General features: G+C 40.7%; 4 protein-coding genes across 11 annotated transcripts in view; all 4 read left to right on the top strand.

Moving 5' to 3' along the window:
- Positions 1–59: 59 nt before the first annotated feature.
- On the top strand, positions 60–7,009 carry map3k14b (mitogen-activated protein kinase kinase kinase 14b). The gene is made up of 15 exons (XM_087782796.1): positions 60–282; positions 892–1,091; positions 1,334–1,409; positions 1,655–2,387; positions 2,464–2,598; positions 2,673–2,802; positions 2,882–3,010; positions 3,687–3,791; positions 3,974–4,137; positions 4,220–4,370; positions 5,001–5,504; positions 5,571–5,662; positions 5,729–5,861; positions 5,932–6,032; positions 6,158–7,009. Exons 2-15 carry the CDS (start codon positions 896–898, stop codon positions 6,320–6,322), a joined length of 2,814 nt encoding a protein of 937 aa, XP_087638922.1. The 5' UTR covers positions 60–282; positions 892–895; the 3' UTR covers positions 6,323–7,009.
- A 1,653-nt stretch (positions 7,010–8,662) lies between these two features.
- Positions 8,663–14,280, top strand: arf2b (ARF GTPase 2b). Of its 3 annotated transcripts, none has more exons than XM_087783968.1 (5): positions 8,663–8,797; positions 11,343–11,500; positions 11,941–12,051; positions 12,643–12,767; positions 12,836–14,280. In XM_087783968.1, the coding sequence occupies exons 2-5, from the start codon at positions 11,353–11,355 to the stop codon at positions 12,995–12,997; spliced, it is 546 nt and encodes a 181-aa protein (XP_087640094.1). In that variant the 5' UTR covers positions 8,663–8,797; positions 11,343–11,352; the 3' UTR covers positions 12,998–14,280. The 3 variants fall into 3 exon arrangements, with proteins under 3 accessions (XP_087640094.1, XP_087640096.1, XP_087640095.1); XM_087783970.1 differs by having other exon boundaries at positions 8,708–8,850; XM_087783969.1 differs by having other exon boundaries at positions 8,739–8,846.
- Positions 14,281–15,404: 1,124 nt separating this feature from the next.
- Positions 15,405–22,317, top strand: grb7 (growth factor receptor bound protein 7). The gene is made up of 15 exons (XM_087783967.1): positions 15,405–15,553; positions 16,228–16,395; positions 16,860–16,986; positions 18,447–18,603; positions 18,673–18,794; positions 18,948–19,022; positions 19,159–19,284; positions 19,352–19,462; positions 19,683–19,781; positions 19,850–19,933; positions 19,994–20,110; positions 20,510–20,567; positions 20,646–20,733; positions 21,170–21,263; positions 21,415–22,317. Exons 2-15 carry the CDS (start codon positions 16,229–16,231, stop codon positions 21,559–21,561), a joined length of 1,572 nt encoding a protein of 523 aa, XP_087640093.1. The 5' UTR covers positions 15,405–15,553; position 16,228; the 3' UTR covers positions 21,562–22,317.
- Positions 22,318–26,620: 4,303 nt separating this feature from the next.
- srcin1b (SRC kinase signaling inhibitor 1b) overlaps positions 26,621–27,637 on the top strand; it is a 37,521-nt gene continuing 36,504 nt past the window's right edge. For 4 of the 6 annotated variants that reach the window (XM_087783957.1, XM_087783959.1, XM_087783958.1 and 1 more), the window contains exon 1: positions 26,621–26,790. In XM_087783957.1, the coding sequence (XP_087640083.1) occupies positions 26,769–26,790 (22 nt within the window). In that variant the 5' untranslated portion in view covers positions 26,621–26,768. Of the gene's footprint in view, positions 26,829–26,895; positions 27,221–27,637 lie in introns of those variants that run through there. The other 2 variants (XM_087783960.1, XM_087783962.1) reach the window with 2 other exon arrangements.

The following is a 27,637-nucleotide window of genomic DNA, read 5'->3' as shown; positions in this document are numbered from 1 at the left end:
TGTGTGTGTGTGTGTGTGTGTGTGTGTGTGTGTGTGTGTGTGTGTGTGTGTGTGTGTGTGTGTTTGTGTGGAATTAAAGGCTGGGCTGACTGAGGTGTAGAGTCTCATAACTGGTACACATGTCTCGTGTCGTCCAATCAGCAGCACCCGCAAAGGTCAGCAGGAACAAGTGTGGTACACTTGGACCTGGACTCAGAAGAAGACCGGGTGGAAAGACATCTAGATGGTCCTCACTTGGCTGGATCTGCCAAATACGGGAGAAGGAAGGAATATCGCCCTGAGGTACTGTCTGCAGATTCATCCTCACAATGGGGGTCCAGATGGAAGTGGGGTCTCCTCGTGGATTTTCTAAACTGGTGAAATGACTGTAAAAATTTGGTAATCTAGATTAAGAGACTGTTTTTTTTAGAGAGGGACAGATTCTTCTATAGATTTGGACTATGGTCCCACCAAAGGGTCCGAGCTGGTCTCCATGGGCGCCTGTGTTTTGGTGTGTCAACTGTCAACATGGCAGCGGTCAGTGGGAGAGACTTGGACAGCTGTTGATCCAGTGGAAGGCACTTCTCAGCGTTCCAAAATCCCTGCTGCTATTTTTAACATCCAACCCAGACTCAGTACCAGAGTGCTCTCCCACACTGACTGCTGGAACACAGACAAAGGACGGTCTTTAGATGGGTCTGTCATACTGACTTTTATTACACATCATTGGCATGTAGATGTCTATAAATTAAAATCTTCTTCAAAATTTCCCCCCTTTTTCTCACTTAGTGTTGTTGTAAACCTGGGCAGTGTTACCGTTTGGTGATCTATTGTGCTTTGACATTCCTCTTACAGCTGTTTCATCAAGTCAAACAGAACATTAATACTTTACACACTTTTGTGTGTTTGCAGATAAATGGCCAGCCCTCGTGACTCCACCTTCCTCAAGGTGTCAGCAGGTGATGAAGATGAAGGTCTAGGATGTGGTCAGGAACCCATCGCTCCACATCTAAGTCGAGTCTTGCGGCTGGGAACGGCAAAGCTTGTGGTCTCAGGAGGTCCAGACGGATTAGAGGAGAACCCTGGGCTGTCAGTGGTCGCACAGGCTCAGAGTGAGTTCAATCAAATGTTTGGCTTGTTTTAACAGACAGGTGGCGCCATCTGCTGGTGAATAAGATGACCTTTTAGTATGGCCTTTTATTTGTCTCATTAATATTTGTACAAATATAAGCCCATTATATCATTTACCAAACATTTTACAACTAAATTTTAGCATATAAAACTTTGCACAAGATTCACATTGAACATTTTGAAGAATATTAAGATACAATAATGCACATCTGTGTTTGATCAGGTGAAGACTTCCAGGAGTTCAGTCCAACCAAAACTCGATGTCTTTACGACAGAGTCCAGCTGTTGAAAACTTGCAGGTAAATCACACCCATTACTTGTTTACCCAATATAAGATATTTATTTGTATCTATATTATAAACTGCTCTCCTTGTCTAAAATAGAATGAAAACTATGTTATTTCTAAAAGTTGTCACACAGAACATTCTAATTAAAACATTTAGAAAATTGAAAGATCAAATTTTGCTCCATGTGAAGGCTCACCTGAGCCCGAGTGGTGGTTCCGATCATTGTTTGACATGACACAGAGTGATGTCACATTCAGGGCCGTGCAGTCACTCGTGCTCAGCGACTCCGAAGATGAACAGGAGAAACTCCTTCACCGTAGTGCACAGAGGACATGTCGAAGGAAGCCCAGGAGTCCGAAGAAGGCGGTCGAGCCCCCCATCATCAGGAGCCTCCGTGTACAGGAGGGGGACTGGCTCAAGTCTTCCTCAAGAGAGATGTCGTCCTCATATGACATCATCCCACCTCCTCCTCAGTTCACTGACTCACCGAGTAGGGAGTGTGTGTGTGAGGAGAGCCGGACATCACACACACTGTTCCCATCGGAGGAACTGTGTCCAACACAAAATTCTGAGGACTCGTCCTGCAGCGACGAACGTCTGGGTTCGGACCAGGACCCCATCTCCACTCGCGAGAGCGACTCAGACTTTTGCTGCTGTGCCGAGGACTGTCGACACGCACCGCACAGCCGTGGAGACATGTCCAACGTGACCTTTGACCTGATGAACATATCTGAGTCCCAGCTCGGTTCTGACCCTGATTCGGCGTCTAAGTGGGGCGTGGTGTCCTTAAATAATCCCCCCAAAGATGCATCCCGCCGGCAGACGAGCCGGTCCCCCCTCACGGTCACCAGCGACAGAGTTCTGGACGCTCTGAGAGGGAGAGTGACACGGATGACTCGCTTCTTTGTGGCACCTTTTTTCAACCACCTCAAGGCCCAGAAGGACTGGAAGGGGGAGAGAGTTACTAATGAGGGGTTTGTGTTTCATCATGTAAGTAAAGCTATGGACTTACTCTGGAGAAACATTTCAGTATTTACATCACAGCAAATGTTTTTGTGTCCTGCAGCAACTTGAGCCCAATGGTTGTTGCTACAGAGAGGAAGAGGAGTACCACCTTCTTCATCACATCCAAAACGGGTCATACGGGGATGTGTTTTGCGTGCAGGACAAAACTACTGGGTTCAGATGTGCGGCCAAGAGGGTAAGATATACCCTGAATGTCCTCTGACGTTATCCTCTCAAGGTGATATTTAACGGTTCAGTCTTGTTCTTCAGATTCCTCTGAGTCGCTTCAGTGTGGAGGAAGTGAGGACCTGGAGTCTTCTGGACTCTCCTAGAGTGGTGCAGCTGTTCGGGGCCGTCAGAGACGGTTTGAATGTGGTTCTGTTCATGGACCTGAAACCAGGTGATGGATTCAAATGACTGCACACATGAATGAAACATATATCTCTGACCGAAGAATAACATCGATGTACATGTTTCAGTTTGTCTTGGTCAGATCCTCAAAGAAATGAAGAGTCTGCCTGAAGATTTAGCGCTGCACTACCTACATCAGTCACTGGGGGCGCTGGAGCACCTGCACCAGAAGATGGTTCTTCACCTGGATGTCAAAGGTGATGTTTTGAATTAGAAATCATGCTCAATGTTCTTTTATTGTTTCACGTGCATTTTGGTGTGTGGATATTTTTTACTTCTCCAACTAGTAGACGTTTCCAATGTGCACACCTGTGTAAAAGTGGTTTATGCCAGTAAAGCTTATATATAGATGGCCTTTTGTTTTTAACTAACTGCATTTTGAGGGAATTGAAATAGGTTTAACAAATGTTCCTCTGTGTACAGAAAGCTGTTTGAAAAACGAACCTGCTTTTTAGAAAATTCATAAACAATTGTGTTAAGTTACTTTTGCTGGCATTCCTGCTAATTTGATTTCACAAAAACATTTTTTATATCACTTAAAGATGCAGGTAGTGACGCAAAATGAGTGTAAGAAAAATAAATAAAACAAATTTAAAATGAATCCCAGTTCTGAAAGGCAAAAATGCAATAGGGAAGCAGGGTCTCAAGAGGTTAAACATCTCTAATCCCACATTGGCTTCCAACGATTAACACTGAGCATCATAAGCCTGGTTTAGAATGTTGTTAGATGAATGTGGTTAATCATAAACTCTCGCCATAAATCGGCAGTACAGAATTGATAAAGTGTTCCTATGTTTCATGCGAGACACTTCCTGCCGACTGCACAAAATAACATGTGATTCTTCTAAATCCTTCTTGTTGGTTTTATTCCAGTGGACAATGTGTTGCTGTCGGCCGACTGCAAGGACGCATTCCTGTGTGACTTTGGTCTCTCAGAGATGTTAGATGAGAACCATAGGAGCAAGCAGACCTTTAGAGGTGAGTTGCTCATCATTAAGCAAAGACCTTAAAGGCCAGTTAAACAACTAGTGGTAAATAAATGTTTTGACTCCAGTTTTTTGCCTCCAAATATCCACATTATAAACAGTTCAAGCAATAACTTTTATTTTAAGAGTTCCTTCAGATCTCTCTGACCTTTTTTGGTCTTGGTTGTCTTGTAGGGGCAGCACTGCCGGGCACTGAGACCCACATGGCACCAGAAGTGGCCAGAGGTGACCGACTGAGTGCAAAGGCCGATGTTTGGAGCAGCTGCTGTATGTTACTGCACATGCTAAATGGCTATCAGCCATGGATAAGCTACTATTCCCCCCCACTGTGCCTCCATGTAAAGTTCACTTCATTTTAAAACCATGTCTAAATATGATATACATGTAAAGTTACAATGTTACTATGTTTATTGTCGTCAGATTGTCAACGAACCCCCACCTCTGGGTGAGGTTCCTTCCGACTGTAACAACTTTACAGCCCAAGTGTTCCGGTCTGGTCTCCAGAAGAATCCTGCCAAACGGGCATCTGCCCGCGAGCTAAAGAGGAAGACTACCAAAGCCCTGAGAGCAGGTGGATACTCTTCATCTCTCGCATGCTGCACTTGTAGATTTAAAAGCTTACAAAGAAGAGATGGATGGAGATAATATGAAAAGGGAAAAAGACTAAATGAGAGTAAAGAACATACAATAATTATATTTCTGTGACTCTCGAAGAGTATCACACCTGATCCTTTACGTGAAGGTGAAGTAAAAAATGACTAGAATAAAAATGAAAAAGAAAACTTAAAATGTATGAAGAGAAAACAAAAGTAAAGTAATAACAATGCACATGACATATATTTTCTGATATGATTGGTTTAAAATGTTTGATTGTGTTAGTGTCCATGTGACCAACTTTTTTACAGCAGTGGATCAGTAACTGTGTATTCATAAGTACTGAGAGAAGTTTCCACTTCTGTATCATCAGAAAACAACCCAACAAGAACCTTTATCTCTTAAGTAAAGCTACTGGTCTATGTTGCGACTAAGCTTCAACAACATCGCAATTGCACTGTTAAGACTCCAGGGGGAGGCAGGAACTATGTTTTCAATCTTGAATATTGCTGCCCTCAAAAACTTTAACTGATGGTTTTTTTTAATAGAAATGAGAGTCAGATTTTAGATCTCACTGAGTGTTTGTTTTCACTTCTTCATTCCACAGTCGGAGGTTTGAGTACTTTGTCCATCAGAACGGTCTGTCAGAAATTATATAAAGGTGAAAACCCACAAGTTCACCCTGTTGCTCCTGAAGCCTCGTCACCAGCACGAAGAGCAGGGACGTTCTGGGTGAGTCCCTGGAGAACCACGGCAGTGGAAGAGGACAGCCTGGACTCTAGTATTTCTGACTGGGATCCAATGTCTGAGTGCCCTACTCCCGGGTCGGAATGGGACTCTCAGCCCAAATCCTTGCGAGATGATCACATGTTGGACTGGAGTTCAGAGTCAGAAGTGGACATTTACATGGCCGAGGAAGAGGACGTTTCCGGCAGATGGTTCAGAATGGACGAAGACTATGAGGGGGATTTGGAGGAGGATGAAGACGAGGAGGAATCTCCTGAGTGCCCGCAATATTTTAGGAACCTGAAAGAACTTTTCCCTCTGCTGCAGAAGGGTCAGCAGAGGAGTCAGTGTGGGTCAGAACCAGAGCTGGAATATCTCCGACATGGTAGGTTTGAAAAGATAAGCTATGGAATCTTGAGTATTTTACTATAATCATACAATCTCTGTTTAGATGTTGAGCCCAGGGCTAAGATCCTCACCCCCTCCCCTGAACCTCGAGACGACCCTCCATCCTGCTTCAGCGACACATCACCAATAGACCAGGTGAGTGAGCATAGAAAAGTTCAACTCCAACTATGAACCTTCATAAACTGAGCTCTGTTCTCGCAGGACTCTGACCACTCTTCTGATGACTTGAGCTCGGGGGTCTTCTCTTCTTGCAACAGCCAAAGTGGCGCTGTGAGCGATAATCACCTGCATTGGGCCGGGCAGGTCCATCAGTCGCCATCGTACAGTAGTGAAGGTAAAGGCAGGTTTTTAGACCAACAATGGCGTTTGCTAGGATCCCATTTTTAAGGTTGTATCGTCCTCAGGTGTTGACATATGTATCGAGAACATTGACGGCGAGTGTCTGAGGATAAGGGAGCACAGACAGGTCAAGATTGGACACGTCGCGATTGGGGTCAGTGGACAGGTGAGATCTATTTCAAATAATGGCTGTGTTCATTCTGATTTTCTACATGGTTGTAGGCAGAATATTTGTGAACACAATCAATGTATTTGTGTCAAATGTTAATTCTGGTCATATATCTGACTCAGATCTCAGACAAGCCCTTCACTTTGGAGACCCTGGACAGGAAGACACTATCATTTGAAGACCAGGTTGATCAGTCTCCAGCGTGGCTCTGTTGTATTCCAGCTCCTGACCAATGCCAACGCTGGGCCTGGAGGGTCCGCGACGGCAGGCTGGAGCTCAGAGAATGACCCAACTCTTTTCAAGCCTCCAATTCTACTGTCTGGAACATTAGATGTGTTTAACCATGGAGGTAGCTGAAGGGAAAGCAGGGACCATACCATAATCTTGTCAAGGACAGACCTTCATCCTCCTGGATCTGCACGGAACCACAATCAAAGTTATCGGGTTCTGTTTGAGTGAGATGCAGATACAGAACTCGAACCCTTTACCATAAAAGGCAGATGATCTCTGGTGATGGAATTTCAGTCACCTGAGTCCTGAACGCTTCAAAGCCTCGTCACCTGATCTTACATGAGGACAATGAAGACTTACACGGTGTCAGGTGAACCTTCTGAAGCAAGTGTAGGATATTTCTCAAGGACTTGATAGCGACGACTGTGCTTGAACCAATGTGCTTTTATTCATCTAATCATTGATAATGAACAGAGAAAATTGGCTGCCAGTCATAATGAACAACATAAGTCAGTGAATCACTTAGAATAAATCATTATTTGTTTTTTCCTTTTTTTTAATAATAGAAAGAGAGAAACATTGCATGTGTGGCCCATCGAAACCACCCCTGTCCTCCCTCCCCTAAATATACAGTAAAACCCATAAAATGGCTGTCAACCCAATAATCATGAACATATCCCTGCTGTGAACAATAAAAATAAAAAATAATACGTACACGCAGTATACACTAAATTTTCCATTTGACAAAGTAACATACATTACACATTAAGAGAGTTTTAGTGTATAACTGCTGGATGGTTTGGAAGGATGCTCATGGTTTATGTGAATAAAAAGCATTAATAAGAACTATTTTAAAGCCCTCTTTCTTCCATTATTTACATGAATTTGAACTTGTACAACCCCACCATTTATTTTTTTGCCAGCGGCCACTGGAGCACGTCTGTGTTTTGTCTTTGTTTTTTTTACTGTAGAAGGAAACCCACACCACAACAGAGTAACTTGAAGGAGGATTTGGCACAATCACTCCAACCTAGGACCCCTTAGTGTTGTCATTGACCAATTTACATGCAATTCCTAGCATAAAATAAGGACATTTGTTTTTTTAAGCTTGTATATTCAGTGTTGTAAGCATATGTGTGGATCGGGACTAGAGAATTACCCACTCATTAAATCAACAGCACCTATATGATGTCCTTATTGTAGGGGATTCTTCAGGTTCGCAGATCAAATTAACTAACAAATGTACAAATGTGCATCCAAAAGAAATGTAAGCCTTAATATCCTGTAAGAGTGGAATTATGTAAAAAAAAAAAAAAACTTGTTCAACAAGTTTCACTAATTACTTGTTGACTATTTGGTTAAACCTTGAGCGACCAATGCTGTCAGGAGAGATTCATCCCTTGAAGCCATAGAGTTGCTCTTTGTCATACATAGCAGGTAAGTAAACAATTGAATGATCAGCAAGGTGGATTGTCTCTCATGTTAGAATTGTTTGTTTTATATTCTAGTTTGTCAAAGAAACATCAGACTAACCGGTTCTATCACATCCTCCCTTTACAAACGCGTTCAATGCCTCCTGTCATCTTTCACAGCAACGCTCGCACTGACGTAAACTCAACACGTGACATTCATCACATGCAAAACAGATGTTTGTAGAAAGTCACATGATTCTTTCTAACATACCAGAACCTTTTGAACAGGTTTATAATAGGCTGCTGTTTGATGAAGGCGGAACTATGCTCATCGCTCGCTTGTTCAAATATTTAAGACAAATGGCTTTCTAGATGTGGACATTTTATTTCTACATCTCTCCCGTTGCCATCGTAGACATTTCAGGAAATATATAGAAAGTGTAGTCAAACACAATTATTAAATATTGGTTAGAAACAACAATAATTAATGTTTTTCATAATAATAATAATAATAATAATAATAATAAATACAACTTTAATTAACTTCTGCAATGACCCACATATATCCCACATAAAAAACTAAACAACTAAGAAAGTAAAAGCCAAAACAAGCGTTTTAAATAAAATAAGTACATTATTTCAAATTCACTATCGTCTCAATGCATCAGGAGGCGATATAATACATGTGCACTTACTTTACTGAAACGGTGAAGAACTGAAACAATAAAAAATGTCAAATGTTTTTGGGGAATATTCAGATGGAATGATTGGTTAATTTTATTTGTGGTTAATGGTCAAACATTTTGACTCAAACGTTCGGAAAAGTGAGGAACGTGATTTACTTCCTCGACATTTTGTACCAGAGCACCGCTATGGAAACCTCTCGACCTGTGATTGGACAAGGCACGGAGAAGGCGGGCTTTGGTTTCAGGGCGCAACATGCGATTTGGCAGAAATGCTCGCGGGGCGGGGCTCTTTGGCCACCATTCGTGCTGTGATTGGTTCAGGCTTCATAGCGGGGAAGCGCTCGTGAACCGGTATCTCCCTGGTTGCGCAAGACGCCATTTTGGAGTGACAGCGAGACATAGCGGAAAGATCGAGAAGCGAGTCTTTGTGAAGGTAAAACATACCTTCAACTACGAAAATCTTCTCTACAACTCATCACTGCGTAGGTAAAATGTTAATTACCTGGAAAGTTGCTTATATTAGAACATTTTATTGCGACGACACGGCATTTTTCACAACTGTGACGCGGCATTTAGCCGTTAGCAGCTCGGCTCGCTAGTTCCTGTAACGGCTCGAATGGAATCGCCTGACGCACAATTCTTTCGAAAATTGAAAATACATTCATAGTTTCGGGCGAATGTTGAGCTAAACGACAGACCACATCGAACTTTAATGGTTGCCCGTCTAATACAACGGGGATGCAGATGTTTTACTGTTACATAGCTAGAAGCTAACGGTGGGCTAACAAACCGAAGCATCCGCCCTAAGTAAGCTCCCGTCGAGTCGCATCCACTGAACGAAATTGAACTGAAAAAAATCGCCAACATGCATTGAGATGTAAGGAGCATCCACCCTTATCGCGTCTATTCGTATCCGTCTAAAGTCACCTGTCATAGTATAAGGCCTTGTGCTAGCGTCGGGGGTCTCATACCGAACTAGCGTCTTGTCATACGGTAACGCTATCCGTGTTGCGTCTGCCAGCTGGAACAGGCCTGTCTCCTTCTGCTCGTATATATTTAATTTTACTCGTCAAGTCTAAACGGGGTCAGTGCTTGACAAAGACAATGAAGCTTCACTATTCGTAACGTTATCTATAATGGTCTTGATCAAGGGCATTCTAACGAGACCTGCTTCGATTAAATAAGCAACCGCAGACAAATGTTATCTTGTATTTTATTCCGAGAGCGATCGCATTGGTTTCCTTTTTCCACAGCAGAACTCAGTTGGTCGTCGTGCATAAGTCAATAAAATATTATTGGGGTCAAGTTTGCATTAATAACTAACGTGATAATAAGCCATCACTAGTATGAATATTCTAGGCGATACACATAAACGAGTCAAAGGAGGCCTTGTATGATGCCCGGTTATTTATTTGAGTAACTAAAGATGGCCCCGTGAAACTGAAATGAATGCTAATATTTGTGAGCTAACAATTTGAATGGGATGTCCATTGTTCGTGCGGGATAACGTGTTTGACGATTGATGAACCTTACGTGAAAGGTCACAGAACAATGAATAGGACAGTCTGAAAATGATCGTGTGTTAAATACTCGATGACAAAGTTTTAGCTCCAACCACCAATCCCTTGAATTTATAAACATTACATGTACTAAATGTAAAAGTATGAAAATATTAAGCATCAGAAGTCTGAACAATTAACATTTTTGGGCAAAGCAACATTATGAGGCAAATACAAAACAAACATCTTGAATTGTAAAAATAAAACTAAGCTGGGTCAAATTACAGCCACTTAAATATAAAAAAAAATCCTCAACTAAGTATTAAGCTCACAACAGGGGGCTTTTAAATGTTATTGGACCCAATTACGACCCCTACCATATTCCTCTTTGCGTACATAACATTTTAATGCCATAAAATTGGAAGCAACCCTGTCTACAATTGCGATGGTTCTGACTATCGTATTTGACAACTAATGAACTAGATGTCTAACAGAATCAGATTATCATGCAGACTATGATACTTCAGTTTATTGTGTTACATATGTAATCAATATGTTTTTTTAAGTTGTAAATTTTTATTAATATCAACTTATCATATCTGGTGGCGGCATCAGCGTTGGCAGGCAGTGAACCTGCTTTTTGAATGAGTAAGCTGCAATCCATGCACTCCAATAGTTGTTTTCAAATGCAAAGAACATGTTTAAAAAAAGAAAGGCACTTTAATTGCACCCATTATCAGTATCTAAACATACAGCACTCAAATTATGTGGCATTTTCTAGTGTATACTTCGGGAACACCATACACAAGTGTTCAACTGTTATTAATTTAAAAACTAATAACGATTAAAATGGATCTTCTTGAGTTTGGAAATACCTTCACAAAATTAATTAATGTGAAGAAAGCATTTGCTAACAACCTGCTATTTAATGATTTACAACTGTCAACTTTAATGTAAAACTGAATGGTTAAATATTAAATGTATTCTTTGTAAATAAACAACTCTATATAAACATTTAATAAGGGGCAGTTCAGTTGCTCGATTGTCAGTCCAGGGACAGGTCTGTGGTAGGGTTGTCATATTACTCCCAAATATCCTTTATTTTTTAACTTTGCACAAATTTTACAGTAAGTAATTATTTGTAAGCGCTTTTCTAAGACCAGTGCCACAATGGGATTAAAAAAATAATAATACACAGTTAAAATACATGCTTTAAAAGACCAAAAGACAATCGCAGCATGTAATCATTGGGAATTTCCGCTTGAAGGGCAACGATTAATTTATGAAGAACACAATATTTGTGCTGAGAATGCTTGAAAGTTGCAATGTGTATGAGTAAATTTAATGTACATTGTACCTAAGTTTTGAGTTTTATACATGATTTTAAATGCTTGCAAGTTTCTTTTCTCTGTATTTTACCAGCTAAAAAATGTTGTGCTCCCATTCATCACTGTAACACATTTTCTTTTTTCTCCATAGCTTTGTAACCATGGGGAATATGTTTGCAACCTTGTTTAAAGGCCTATTTGGCAAAAAAGAAATGAGGATCCTCATGGTTGGACTTGATGCTGCGGGAAAGACCACCATTCTTTATAAACTGAAGCTTGGAGAGATAGTAACAACCATTCCTACAATTGGTATGACCAGCTATGTTTCATCAAATTTGAGTGTTAGTTGTGTACAAGAATAAATGTATTTAAGCATGTTTATTTTGAATAGATTATCTTGTTTCTGAAACTAATTGTCTGCATCATTCTAGAAGACTGTCATGTCAAAACAAATTGTCAATTCTCATTGAATAAGGTTACCATAAATATTCAAAACATGGTTTCTGTATTTTCTATACTGCCTACCTTTCTGTATTACATAGCATTATTCCCATTGCTTTCAATGTAACTACTTTATATAACTACCAGTTAATGGTCATTTTAATTAAACCATTATTGTGCCTGTGATTTAAATCCCTTTAGTATTAAAGTCCATTGTGCTACTTGTATTTTGTCAGGTTTTTCAGATTCATTAACAATGTATTAGAAATGTATGTAAGATTTTATTCACACGTTTTTTGTTCTGGCAGGTTTTAATGTTGAAACCGTAGAATATAAGAACATCAGCTTCACAGTTTGGGATGTGGGCGGTCAGGACAAAATCCGGCCACTGTGGCGCCATTACTTCCAGAACACTCAAGGTAAGAGAACATGTCTTTTTACGTCGACTAGTTTTTTTTTTTTTAATCATAGGAACAGAGCTTCTTTTATATTTTCTTGCAAGTACACATGAGGTGTTGACAGTGGCCATTTTAATCTTGCCTGCCAATTAAAATATTAGTGGGATGCTCATTTCTGTTTCACTCTGTAAGATTACATTAGTCACTCTGGCTAATTGGATTGAATATAGATAGACAAACTTTATCGATCCCTCTGGAGGTATATTCCTCTGCTCATCCTTAAATAATGAACATTGAAGCTTTAGTAAAACTTGTTATTGTTAAAATGTTAAAAGTAACTCTTTCTCACAAAATATCAACATCAAGCTTTTATTTTTAAGTTACAAATTCTACCTTATTTTCCCAAAGGAGATCTCCTGAGAGATTAGTAAAGTTTATCTAATATTGTGAATGTGATTTGACTATGAAATGTACTTTTTTTTTCCAACATTTAATAATGTTTAATGCAGATATAGCCAGTATCACAAGTATCCTACTGTAACATTGTAATTCAAAACTTGATATGCGCTCCTTTAGCAGTGGATAGTTTTTATGTTGATGTGTCTTCTGCAGGTCTGATCTTTGTTGTGGACAGCAACGACCGTGAGAGAGTGAATGAGGCCCGGGAGGAGCTGGCCCGAATGCTGGCTGAAGATGAACTCAGGGACGCAGTGCTTCTGGTTTTTGCAAACAAACAGGTGTGTTGACCTATTTAGATCTGTGGGTACAGCATGTATTGACCTCTCCCGTATATTAACTCCCTCAGGATCTCCCAAATGCTATGAACGCTGCAGAGATCACAGACAAGCTGGGCCTGCACTCCCTCCGCCAACGCAGCTGGTATATCCAGGCCACCTGCGCAACCAGTGGCGATGGCTTGTATGAGGGTCTGGATTGGCTCTCCAACCAGCTGAAGAACCCAAAATGATCCATTCCAATTGTTCCCAGTTTTCTTTTTTTTTTGTTTGTTGTTAATTTTTTTTCTGTTTCAACATGACGGCAGCAGCGGATCCAGGCTCCTCCGATCCTTCGCTTCCATCTAACCTCTTTAAGCCCCCAGCTCTTTCTTTCTACTACTTCCTTCATTCCCCCCCTCCTCACTTCTTGGGACTGTCTGTGAGTGTTTGTGTGGGTGTGTGTGAGTGTGTGCATGTGTGGGCGTGAAGGTGTCTGTGTGTGTTGGCTGGGATTGGGAGTAACCCTGGCGTGCCTTTACACCTCGGTCTGGTTTAAAAGCCTCTCCTCCACCAACCAAACCCAGCCTTTGCCCCACTTAGCCTCTTCCCCTTCTTGCACGCCCCCCTCACCCTAACTCTAGAGAAAGCATGGTTTTCATACGGCAAAGAAAGAGCCAGGGTGCCCCCCCCTTGCTGTAGTAAATATATCTATGTTCAGTAGAAGTGTCGGCCCAATATTTGCTCATCTTCATTTTAACATTTTTGGTTTTTCAGACCCTCCAGTTAGATTCAATAAATTGCATCTTAACCTGTATCAGGTCGAAGCAAATCGAAAAAACTGAAGAAAAAAACTCTTCCATCCTTGATCATTCTGGTGTCATTTGAAAATCATGCTGTTCATTTTATTATTATTATTATTATTATATTGGAATATAACAGAATATTCTTGAGATGGTTCTCCGGAGAACACTACCTCCTTTCCCACCACCACCACCACCAGAGCGCGCCAAGCACAAGGCCAACAATCTGAGAAACCTAAATTAGTGTCGAGACATTTCAACTTGCAGGGTTACAATATTCTACATGCAAGTCGCTTTGTGTTAACTTTGTGAACATACTGTGACTGGGTTATGTGTTTTTGCGTTGGATATGTCACCTCTCCATCAATGGCATTGTCATCCAGATGTTTTCCCCCCTGAAAGTCCTGTTGGCTCCTCGCAGCATCGACCTCATTGTGTGGTTTGGGATGGATGGGCATCAAACATGAAGGTTCTATGACTGATTTGTTTGGGGAAGAAAAAAACGGTTGGGTTGGGACACTTGTGATCACTGCTTACTTTAGCCAGCGCTTCCAAGCTCTGCGATGTGCTGGAGGACTCAGTGGCCTGTAGAGGGCGTAGAACCAGCAGGCATACTCACCAAGGAGGTTCAGCTGGCACTCGTGTCAGAAATGATTGTAAATCTGTAAAACTCCCCTGTAAACTGTTTCTGTGGGGATTTTCTTCAACACATTAATAAACGTGATTTGATCCAACGCTTGCTGGAAACCTGCTTCTGTTTATTGAAAATTTCACATTTGCCTTTAAGCACAGGATGGGTAACTTGGGGAATTTGTTAAATGGATATTGTAAAGAACTGGAGTTATTATCTTTGAATAAGATGATGCAGCACCACCAGCTGGGGAAACACGTGTCTGCAGTTTTCAAGACCCAACCAACCCAAGATGCAACCATTACCAGGTATGCATAGAAAGTCACACCAAGAGTAATTTAGGTTTCAGGTTCCATGTGGTTTTATGCCTTAGACTAGTTGTATATGTCAAAAATGTAAGTGCAGGTGTCAAATGAACTAATCCATTAAACCATTCAACAATTTAAAAGTATTTTGTCCCATGTGTTAATGCGGAGTTGCCTGAGCTCATATACAACTACAGAAAGCAATTATTTTTATCAGTTTTAACACTGAAATGAAGCGTCGAATTTCATCATACTTTCCAATTTTGAATCACTATTTATACAGGTTTAACACAAACATTGAAGGGTCACCATTTTCTAAATGTTGCTTCTACACGCTGTGTATTCAGTCCACACAGTAGCAGCTGCAGCAGGTCCTGATGTGCGGATTCAGCTTCCGGTATCAAAGTCTGCACAGAAGTTACAAACAAACCCTGGTCGACCTTGTCTCATAACTATTTTAAATGATTATTCGTATCCTTGTTGCGTCGTCGCTTCCCCCTGGTGCTCTTTGTTTTGGTGACGTCGGCGGTTTCGCGACACACTGGAGGCTAGTGTTGCCAGATTCATGGGCGTTTCTTCCGCGGTACATTAAGACATGTTTACAGGGTTATTTCCACTGGTTCTGCCCGCAAGACTCTTTATTAGTCTGGCTCCATAATAAATGATGATAAAGAGGTTTACAAACTACATAAAAAATAGATTTAACCAGTTTACAAAAAGTTACATCACAGGAAGTACAATAATTAACAAGGGAATCCTTAAATTGCAATTTAGTTATTTTTTTGCATCAGTTTTATGAAATCAAAAAATAGATAAAAAAAAAAACAAACGTTACAGTTGTTTTTATTTTATGCGCCGTAACCTCCAGAAGCAATGAGGAAGTGGGCGTGGCATGGCGTGCACCTGACGCTAAGAACACGCCCCTCTGCTCTGTAACCTGCTGTTGCATTTGAAGCTCAGTAAGTCCAGTTTAATCGAAATTTAAAACTTTTAAAAACATTCACCATCGAGATCATGGGATTCGAAACGCTAACGTTGAGTGACAGCTGGGGCCTCGAGCTCTGACTTCAGGTGGGTTTTTTTGACGTCATACAATCTAGCCGCCTACGTGTAGAGACAAGTTTCGGTTTGGCTCGCCTCGTCTGTATTTGAATGGATAATGGATGGTTAGATGGACATATGTTTATATTTCAACGGTTTGAATCAATTCATTTTATTCATCTGTTTAATGTATGGAGGACAGGACTCTATCTTATACATTATTAGGTTTCGAAAATACGTTTAAGATTAATAATCCAGAAGTGGTTAACATCCAGTTTTACTCTTGTGTTGTAAGTAAATTGAGAATTTTCCTTTTCATATTTTAGAATTTGGATTTAATATGTCAAGGTACACTTGTTGATGAGTCACAAACAAATGTTTTTGTCGTAGTTTTTCTTAACAACTCTCATCCTCAAAACAATACAATCATGTGTTCTATTCCAGCTCATAGTAACTGTGAAGCAATGAAGTCCACATTAACTGAACTGATAATAACAGATGTCTATGGATGACTCTAAACTGTGTGTATGAGATCATCTTACAGCTTTATTTACCCCATTAGACAATAAGCTGCAGGACTACTCAGACATGGACTGTGTAGCATCTTCACAGCTCAGCATTAGGAAGACACCCTTCTGCACTCCATATGGATGTGCTACAATGAAATAATTTAAAGTTTGTTTTGTGTGTTTCCACTGTGACAGTATGGAGGTGGAAGGTTCTTGGACTGAAGCGTTTGATGGTTCTGATACCAACGAAGAGTCCAGTGGAAGCAGCCGCTTACTGAGCAGTTCCTCACTGACGCTGGCACCTCTGCTGACAGAGGCATCCTCGGTCAGACGGTCCAAGCCCATCCTCATCAACTCTAACAGGTGTCCTTTAAACACATGTGGTTTTAACTATCGCAAGAAACGAAGGCGGTACTTTTCGATTTAGTTTGATTTTGCTTTAACGCTTGTTTATAGTCTGCATTTTGATAAAAGACGTTTGAAATGTAAACTACCAAAAAACTTGTTTGTCAAACCTTTAAAAAACATCTGAAATTGTTTAATTGATGTTCAAATTTTATAAATTCTGTCTGTTCTAAAATAAATACTTTCTTTGGGAATGTGATCTTGCTCTCTAGAACGTGACAGCTTCGTATAACACACTAAAGTTCGCACTCCAGCAACACTATAGCGTGATAAGAGCACACGCCTTGGAGTCAATAGGTGTGACAACGGCTGTGAATCCAGAGTGTCAAAAACTGTTGAATCACTTCCTGTGTTTAGTGCTTCTCTTTTTTTTACAATTGATTTGTTACGTATTTAACCATGTGATGAACGTTTGATTTCAGAGCCAATGGTTCAGACTCGCTCTCATTTTCTGACCCATCCATTCCAAACCCGTTCCCTGAGCTATGTAGCCCCTCCAAGTCTCCGGTGCTGATCCGGTCCCTCCCTCCCACGTCCAGCGACCAACATGTGAGAGGATTTTTCCTGAGCAAATCATAAATCTCTGTGCATGTCTCACTTTAATCTGGTGGTATGAACAATAGGGACGTGTGTGTGTCACGGTATAGGTGTGTGTTCTTACAGATGCAGGAGGTGAGGATGAAGTGCTTTTCTGAGCTGTGTGTGTGTTATGATTGACAGCAAAGCTTTGTTCCTTTGCAGTCGCCGCCCATGTAATAAGTGTATTTTTGTGCATCTGCGGCGTGATGTTGACAGCTCAGACCACAAATAAATGAGCAAATAATCCTGCTTAGGAAACGTGAACATTTTTAGCTGCAAAATATTTATTCTATGACTAAATTTCTTGTTCTTTAAAGAGAAATCATAACCTTAAAAAAAAAATTGTTTTTGTTTTATACCTGCCATTAGATCAATTGAATAAATATGTTATAATATATAATAAGCTAATAAATATATAGTCTTTAGTATCATTTTTATAATTAGGACACGGACAACTGAGGTACATAGTCATTTATTTCATTCTCTCTTTTTCATTTTGAGCTTTTTATTTATGACCTCCAGTTATTCCTTCATGTAGACATGATCTTACATCAGACTTCCAAGAACAATTATTTGAAGGAGCCAATAGTCTTGTATGAGGTGTCTGACTTTTCTGGTCAGGCCGGTTTGTTGTGTTTCTGTCGCCACGGAAACACACTAGACTCATAGAAACCAGTTGACCCCAGGATGACCTCTGAACACCGGTCCTATTGATCTATCTTTGAAAGTCCATTAATGGAGAAAAACTAAGTATATAAGTTACATTTCTGCAAATAAATAAATGCACAACTTTGAATATAGAGGGAAAAATGACATAATTTGGGTGTAAGTGAAAAAACATTAGATGTATGTAAATACTTATTTCAGCTAAACTACATTTAATAATACTGTCATTTCCTTTTAAAGTGAAAGGATTTTTTTGTTTAAAAATATAAACTAATAACTGCATTACTGTAACATTAGCAAAGCCTTGTCATTTGACCATGCCTTTTGGCAGACCATGGCAAAGTATAGCTTTGGGTCGCATAGGGTCATTTAACTGTATTTTCTTGGCCTTTAAGAGGTAAGAAAAATACGGATTATGTAGAATTTTTCCCATCAGTACAGTATTACATTATGTACTTGTTTTTATTATTCATTACAAGTTAAACTCTTGTATAAAATGTTTTGTATGACGTAATTTATTGAAAAACAACATTATTTTGATATATGTATATGAAATTAAATCAAGTACAATAAAGTTGGACTTGCAGCTTATTTTACAACATTTTACAGCGATATTTAATTCCCCTGTGGTGACGGTGTTACACATTTTCACTCATATTGTGTGTATATGTATGTATGTATCTAATAATCCAACATTGGTTCAACAACTGCGTTGTGGTTCATGCTGTGGAATGTCACGGGTCTGACTTCTCTTTCTCCTGAAGGTGCTTAAAGTTTTCGGCGAGGACAATAACAGCCGTTCATTATGGATTTCTGTCGGCACGACTGCCAGGGAAGTGTGCCAACTCCTGGTCAGGACAGCTCACTGCAGCGACGTGGAAAACTGGGCTCTGCTGGAGCTGCACCCCTCACTGGGCCTGGGTACGACCCATCCTCTGTTGTTCACCACCCACTCCATGTCATTATTGGTTTCTTAACTCACTTGTACAGAGCGATGTCTGGAGGACCACGAGGATGTGCTGAAGATCCAGGCGGCCTGGTCGCTCAAAGGCGACACGAGACTCGTCTTCTGCAAAAACTACGCCAAATACGAATTCTTCAGGAAGCCATTGGTATGACCCAAGACTCAACCCAGACTTGGGTTGAACTTTAGATCAGAAATTTTAACTTAAGAAATGCATGTATCAAGGGGTGTACTGTACTTTTTATGTTTTTTTTTTTACTATGGATTACTATCTGACCCAGAACATTTTTCTTCTTTGCAGCTCTTCTTTCCAGACTACATGATTTCTGACAGAGGTGACATGGAAAAGGAGTTGACATCATCGCAACTCATTCAGGTGAATTAAAAATAATAGTAAATTCTATAGTTGTGCAGTAAATGCATCTATATGTACTTTAATTGTTAAAAGGCAACATGTGGAATGCTGACAGTGTTGCTTTTCCTCCCTCTTCCGCTGTCAAATCCTCTTCAAGTCCGGCGGATGTCCTGAGATCCAGGGTTTCCTTCACGTCAAAGAGCCGAGCAGGAAGTCCTGGAAGAAGCTCTACTTTTTCCTGCGCCGCTCAGGACTCTACTGCTCCACCAAAGGCTCGTCCAAGGTGAGCCTGATGCACATTATTGCACCTGAGCCTGTTCTTGGTTCTGATGGTTGTGCCTGGACTAAAGGAGCCACGGCACCTGCAATACGTGGCTGAGCTGGAAGATTTGAACGTCTACACGGTCGTGAACTCACGGAAACTGTATGGAGCTCCTACTGACTTCACGTTCTGTATCAAGGTAGGCCCAGATGTTGTTGCTCCTTTGAGTTAGTTCTTCTCTTGTCTGAGTTGTATCAACATTTATTCACCATCGACTTCATACTGTCATAGATCGTTAAATGATGATCATCATGTGGTTGTGTTGTTGTCCACTTTACTACAGTTTTTATTGTGCTAAATAATCTTCATTTCCACCGAACCAAGTGTGATTCTGCGCCCTTGTGTGTGTGTTTGTGCAGCCGTCTAGAAAAGCAGTCCGAACTCAGGACCTGAAGATTTTCTGTGCTGAAAACAAACAAACTTGCACCTGCTGGACGTCAGCGTTTCGGCTGTTCAAGGTATTTCTGTCCCACCAACGTCATCCAGAACATGCTGATGACATTGGTGTGTGTTTGTGATCCTCCAGCATGGAAAACAGCTTCAGTGCAACTATCAATTGTCTCAGTTGAGACACAGAAACCTGGAATCGAGAAGCGTGTCAGACATTAAAGTAAGTATTTATACATTAGAGTCACACACAGTTGTTGCTAACGTGTGTGTATGTGCGCAGTCAAAGTCGGAAGCGAGTCTGGTCGCGATGGATTTCTCAGGAAAAGCTGGAGGCAGAGTCATCCAGAATCCAACAGAGGCTCAGCATGCAGAGAGGGAGGAGGGACAAGCCTGGAGGGTGAGGACACATCAAACAGTAATCCACGGCGATCCCAAAACTATCACACACTTCGTCTATTGTGTGTATTGTGATGTGAATACTGTTATTGTTGTGCTTTTGTCTCGCGTTGGTTTGAAGTGAGATGTTATTCTCTTGTTTTGTTCTTGTTTTGTCGTTTCCTTCAGTCATGACTTGTGCGTTCTGATCCACTGTTTCATCATATACAGTACATTGTTGTCTCTTGTTTTGTGGCGGCCGGTGCTCTCCTCTATCACCTTATCCTCCTCTTGTCGGTCACTATGGGTTTGTTTAATCATGTATTGTTCTTTTTCTCCTCGTGAGTAGACCTGGCTGAAAGTCCAATGGAAAGAAAAGTTGCTCAGATCGTTGACTAATGTCTGAATCTGTTGTTCACAGAGAAGAGAAGCCCTCAGGTGTAGCCTGCCCAACCTGACCTCTGCTGCCCGACCGACATGTACGTATCGTTCCTTAACATGCAGATCTTCTTCCAATCTGTTACTTCCCTCGATTCATTGAACGTGTGTGACTGCAGCGATCCACGCCACACAGCCGTGGTTTCATGGCGGTGTGTCGAGGAAGGAGGCTCAGAGGCTGATCGAGAAGCAGGGATTAGTTGATGGGTGAGTGTCACACATGTCACACATGTTTTTAATTTTCAATACCATTTTTGCTAAATAACACTTGCATTAAGACGGCAACAGTGTTCTTAGGATCAGAGCGCTTTTTCACTTTAATTAGCTCTAATACACTCTTTTTAAACCTGTGTTCTTGTTTTGATTTTCTCAAATTTTGATGCTCCTACTTTAATTAGGATTTCTTAACCATATATTTAGTGACATTATCTTATCTTATGTACATTATTTTCCTTATTTTTAGTTGATAAAAATATAGATATATTATACAACAAATTAAGTATTATGTTTCTCATCACATTAATTCAAAATATATTGTTTTGTTTTAAATAAATAATTTATTTCTGTTATTTTGAAACTGACTCTTCTGTGTATATATAGATGTGGTGATCTTTGAAAGATGAAATAATGATTTTTGTTGCAGGATGTTCCTGATTCGAGCCAGTCAGCAGCACGCTCAGTGTTTTGTTCTCTCTCTGTGCTACAAACTCAAGACCAAGCATTATCTGATCATCCAGGTCTGTCTGGTCATTAAAAACAAGATTGTTGGTAGTCTGGTGTTTCATCATATATTGATGAGTATTTTTGTTGTAAATTTGTTGCTATTTAAACGTATGTATATGGATATTAAGTGTTTCCTATATTGAAAGGTCTTTGGTTCTGTTCCAGTGCGAAAACAACGGCAGGAAGTACTTCACCATGGATGACGGGGACACGCTCTTCATCGACCTGCTGCAATTGGTGGAGTTTCACCAGATCAACAGGGGGATTTTACCGGTGTGTCTGAAACACCCGTGTGTATGTGTCGCCCTGTGACATAAGATGAAGGTTTAAGTTGAATAAGCTCCACCTGTTTGAACAGTTTTTTTTATAATTGCCTGTGACTCGTTATGAAGGTACCAGCTGCAGTTTCCATGGAGACAAGTTAATTAGACATGGTCGAGTCTGGCCTCGACTGCAGTGAGGTCGTTTTGCCTCCAGGGGGGGCTCTTTCTTAATGAAATAGCCAAACATATGGTCCCATTAAGTTATTGAGAAACTCCCAAGCAATGCTGTAGCATCTCTTGTCTCACGTTTTTTAAATTTCTCTTCTACACGTGCAAATTCCTACTGTCAGATTGTTTCTTTTTTTTGTTTGAATTCCTTTTGAAGCTGATCCTCATCTGCACTTCAAACTTGTCAAATGAGAGCCAACGGTAATGAAGGATAACATCAGCTTCACAAGGACTATGAGAAAGTCACAGGGATAGCCCTTGTATTGAAACTACCTTTTTCAACTTTGTTTCACAGAAAAGGGACAATCTCAGGGACCGACTGACACTTGTTTCTCAATAGGTAGCACAGAGACTGTACATGGAAGTTGTTGCTTCTCCATACAACCAGGAGTCTACCTAGTGACTTCTTTTAGTTTATGAAAGCAAGAATTTTGTTCTTTTAAAAAAAATATGCATTTGATGTAACAAAACAAATCAATGACTCATTTTACTGAATAAATATAAAATATTTTTTTTTTATGTCCAGAAAAGATTTATATGAGAATTTGACTTATTTTGTATAATAATAAACTATTAAAAAAGACTCTTCAATGCCTCAATTGCATTAATAAATCTAAATTATTTGTGTTTGCTCTCTAAAGGGGAATTGAACAATGAAGTAAAAATGGTTCATTACTTCGATAGAAAAGTGTAATGAAGAAGACTACTGCTTTGATTTTTTTTTCTTGACTCACTTGAACAGCCTCTGGGTGTCGAGTGCTCTTAACTTGAACCCAGCTGTCCGTCTATGTCATGTTAAACACCGGATCACGACGGTAACCCCTCCCTTTCTCCTGCACCCCCGCCCCTCTGGGTTGCCATGGAAACAGCCTTACGTGGACTGATGTGCAGGTTAAGACTAAAAGAAGCAGGGACGGGTCAGGAAAGCTTCAAAGAGAAACCAGACGCTCGGTTCCGGTGATTAGATCCCACCAGTGAAATAATTAAAGTGTCTGGATATGATCCTCTTCTGGGCTCACAGATTTTCATCTTTCTTCAGAGAGCAGTCAACTTCCTGCCTTAAGTTAACATCCTGTCTTTACATTTGAAGTATGATATGTGATGCTTTTAGGTCACATTCCCGCTCAGATGCACTTGTGTGTAGTAGCACAAATAGTTTTGATATGACATCATGTTACTTCGAATCTGAGGCTCAAGGACAAGCTTTCACGGCAGGACGATCCAGGGCATCAGCCACTTCCGCTCCCATCACCGTTACCACTGTGTGACGTTTGTCGTGAGGTTTCTTCTGCATCTGTGCACATGTTTCGTCTGTGCCCTGAAGTAACTGCTAAACACTGTGTAAGTAATGTATTTGTCCTTTTTTATTATATAAAATAATAATGAACTGATCCTGATGACGTTAATCGACATGTACTCGAGCCAATCAAACTATTAACCCCGCCCCCCTTTGTTAGGTGGTAGCCAACAGCGATGGTGGTTAACTGGTTACAACCCCTGTTAGAGTTTTTTATGAATTAAAATACCAAAATGTAATTAGACGGACGAAGATAAAGCCACTCTGTATATGAAGGCTAGTACAACCACTGTACTATATGTAAGGCTAGTTCTTCAGATAGCTTATTGGCTATCTTTCCACTAGTTTGATCGTTTAATACGAGCACCTGTTGATGATATTGAGAGCTCCTTTAAATGACTTTTTTCCATGCTAATTGATAATATTACCGGATAATAAGTATTAACTGGGAATCATTCAGTAAAAAATCAATTTTAAGCATTAAAAAGAGTCATAAACCTTTATTGCCAGTGTTGTAAAGACAACATAGGATTTTCTTGTAGTGGCAGTTTCCCTTTAACATGATTTTATTATCATGTAGGTTCAGTTCAGTTTATTTAAAAGGACAATGTGCAGTTACATTAAAAAGATGGCTGCACCAGATTTAGCACAATGCTACTTTCCATCTGTAGTCTTCAAAAAAGACAGTTTACATAAAACATCACATACAAATAGTCCAGTCTTTGACAGCCTGTGAGAAGCGATGAACATCTGCTTTGTTCCTTAGATTGTCTGGGAAAAAATCTTGTATGGAATACAAATCTAAGGTATGTGTGTATTTCTTGTTTATTGGTCAATCGGCGCTTTTCACGTTTGATCGCACAATCTAAATAGCAACCGGATCATCATCATCTATCATGTTATAGGGCAACTAATGTGAAAACCCAACTCTCCTTACTCACATTTTTTTTAAAGTCTTTCTCTCAAGGTGGAGTAAGTCCCTCATCACGACCATGTTTTCAACTTATTACTGAACTTGAAGTTATATTTCTCTCCCGTCTGAAATTATGAGAGTGAAGTCCATTAGGAGCAATCATCTTCACGCCTCCTCCAGACCCCTGTATTTTAAGCCTCACTTTGTTTATACAACGAGTTCCTTGGAGAGGGGGGGGGGACTTCCGTGATTGATGATGCGCGTTGACAATCCTCGATGTTTGACCAATCCCAGCAGAGTGGGTAAGGTTATGGTAAACAAGATTTCTCCAGAATTTTTTTTTTCAGTGGGCTTATGCTAATTTTCCAAAGAGAGTTTTGTACAGACACATACTTATGAGTACAATAGAGTCCAAGATCCATTTAAGACGCACTTCAATCAACACATTAGTTGCCCAATCTGGTTTAACTAATTAAAATGGAGAATATAAAAATGTGGTTCTTATTTATTGATAAAAACACACCTTATACAGAATATATTTGTTAGGAAGTGATGGAACAGTAGCACATCAGTTGTTTCTTGCAGGAGTCACAGTGGTTGTGTTCCTCCAGGGACTTAACTGGAATATAATTATTTTCAGCTTTTAAAACATGATCCAAAGGTTTTCTCTCATTTCCATATTGTGTCTTAATAATGTGCAACTGATCCTAAAAGTTTTGCTGTGTTTACTTTTCACTGGGTCTACAATTGGTGCCACCCTACGTGAACTTTGTCAGCCTTCTGTAAAGACCTTCCACCTTTTGAAGTTCTCTTACCTCTGCGCCTTCCCCTCGGCAGCTGCTCAGCGTTGCCGCCAGAGACTCACACAGACAATTCATTATTCAGCCGCTTTGGTCAGACCAAACCAGAGAGCAGCTGCTTCACTGTCAGCGGTTAACAAGGAATCCATGCATCGGTAATTATCTGGTCTTTCCCCCGGAGACTCCTCTGGTTGCCTTTTGCACTGTTGCATCACACGGTCGTCTTGTTGCCAACACGCTTAGATGGAGAGACTCTTCAAACAATCACAATGACCAATGTCGTACACACGGAGCGACCTACTGGGACAAGACGGGAGTCAATAAAAGTTATTTTTAAAGAGCAACTAACGTGAAAAACCCAACTCTCCGGACTCACCCTCATGTTTCAAATGTTGAAGTCTTCCTCTCCAAGATGCAGTAAGTCCCTCATCATGATATATTACTTCATAAAGTTCTCCCCCGTCTGAGATCTCAAGAGATTACGAGAGCGGAGTCCATAATGACGTTATAATGATGTGATAATGACTTCACTCCTCCTGCAGCCATCTGTAATCACGCCCCGCTTTGTTTATACGATGAGTCCCTCAGAGGTGGAGAATTCCAGGATTGATGACGCTCTGTGACAAACCTTGATGTTTCATCAATCACAGTAGAGTGGGTGTGGTTATGTTAAACAAGATTTAATCTCAGTGTTTAGTGGGCGGGGCTTAATCACATTTTCTAATGTAAATATTTAAATGTAAAGAGAATTGTGTACAAACAGACACATACTGATGAGTACAATAGAGTTACAATATCTATTTAAGACACTAAGACAAGGCACTAACACTTTACTTCAATGGGTACTTGTGTGAAAAGTAATTCATCTTCCATTGACTGTGAACATTTTGATGCACATGTTACACCATCAACCGTCGCATCATCAATGTGTAACTCACAGTCACAGAATTGAACTCCAAAGTCACAATTCTCACTTTTTTTTTCTTTCTTGTCTGTTTCTTGTCAAGCGTCACTTCTGGATCAGGACTGGTAATCTCAGAACATGGAACCAGGTCAGTTAAAATAACATTAAGCTATAATGGTGAAGACTTGTTAGCTTTCGATGACTTTATCAACTTGGTGCTGACGGCCATCATGTATGGAGCTGGTACACAAAGTCATCCATTGGGTTTTGACAGGGATGATGTAACAAGAAACAAACAAACATTGTGTGCCTGATAACATGTTGAATAAATCAGATCATATTTCCACAAGGGAACAAGGGAACAGGGACAAGTCTTTTTATAGGAGAGTAAGTTTGGAGTGTGGATATTTACCATATGTACGGGGACGTTTGTGTGTCACCAATGACGTCCTGCTGCTTCGTCTCAGCAGTGGTTCGGCTCCACCACTGTATCTCCACCTGTCAGGCTGAGGGATCGGAGATGAATGATGGATGGAGGAACATTTCACCGCGTTGTGAACGGGTGAGACATCTCTGGGTTTTTTAACTTCAAGAGGTCAAACGCTTTCTAGCCGACCTTCGGGAGAGATTCTATTATCAAGTGCCAAAGTGTACTTGACGGACACACGCCTGTCTGACCCTTGACACACACACATACGGTTTCATTAATTCATGGCCTTGACCTCAGGATCCACCGACTGTTTGTGACAGAGTCTACTTTGTCTTGCAGATGAGAAGTTGTTTTTAATCAGATGGACCCACGTGTCAAAGTCAGACAGCTGTCCTGGGGTCGCTGGTGCAAGCGTTGTGGAAGACAACTAATGAAGCCTCTGAAGATCAAAGGGGGGCAACGTTTCATGCCTGGCCCTTTAAGAGACAGTTAGGGGGTGGGGTGGCGCATCTATTAAACATGAGTTTACACAGTGAGCACGCCGGTTAGAAACGCTTGGATCAAGCACACAGACTCGGGCGACCAGACACTTCACACACTCTGATGGAGGAGCAGTGATGGAGAAGCGCAGAAGATAGAAGTGGAGGAGACCAGAGTGGAGGAGCAGGTGCATCCCAGAGGAGAATGGGCAACTCCTCCTTCCCAGGCATGTCTCCTCTCTCTCCATCCGTTCTGTAGTTGCAGGTATTTCTGACTCGACTTCAGGGAACTGCTGCATGTTCTGTGAGTCCACCTTCACAATGTGCCTTTGACGGCTCTTTAGAGCACAGTTTGGCAGGTCTGTGGTCTGGCACCGGGACTTGTTTACTGCCTCCGCAGAGGGAGGGCTGTGGAGGTTCCTGCCCCCCGAGGTTGGCATCTGGAGCAGTCTGAAAGAGCTATTGATGGTTTTAAACTGCTGGTCGGACACTGCAGACACGGTCGCTGATCTGTGGAAAAGAAACTGCAGTGGCTTTAAATTTGGCAGCGAAGAAATGTTTTTTTTTAACGATTTAACGGCCGCAAGTGGACTTGGTTCTTGAGTGAAATGTCTTTCAGCCCAAACCTGATTCAGTTGTCTTCAAATCCCTTTTGAGGTAGGATGACCTGGTTAACTGAGAACCTTTGCAGACTTGATGTAGCAGCACTTTCATTCATCCCAACTCATCCAACATTACTTAAGGTTATAGTTTAATTAAAACTATTTTTAGTCATCACTTTGCCTTTTTTATGCATTCATCATCAATAAGTAATAAAGTAGTTTTTAATGATAAGTTACCTGGATGTTAAAAATCTCTCGATTAGTCCAGTTATTTCAAATATATATATATATATATATATATATCTATATCAGATAAAAAAAAAATGTAGTCACGACCACTTAGTATTTCTCAGTCAGCTGCATTTTGTCGCATCCGCAATGGTCTGACACACTTTTCTCCCTCTGAAGATGGTGTACAAAATATGGTTTTGAAGTGTATCATGGTGCTAGACCTTCACTTGCAAATGAGGTT

Source organism: Callionymus lyra, chromosome 2, assembly GCF_982586985.1.
Source record: "Callionymus lyra chromosome 2, fCalLyr1.hap1.1, whole genome shotgun sequence".
NCBI lineage: Eukaryota > Metazoa > Chordata > Actinopteri > Syngnathiformes > Callionymidae > Callionymus > Callionymus lyra.
This window is presented reverse-complemented; position numbering and strand designations above follow the sequence as displayed.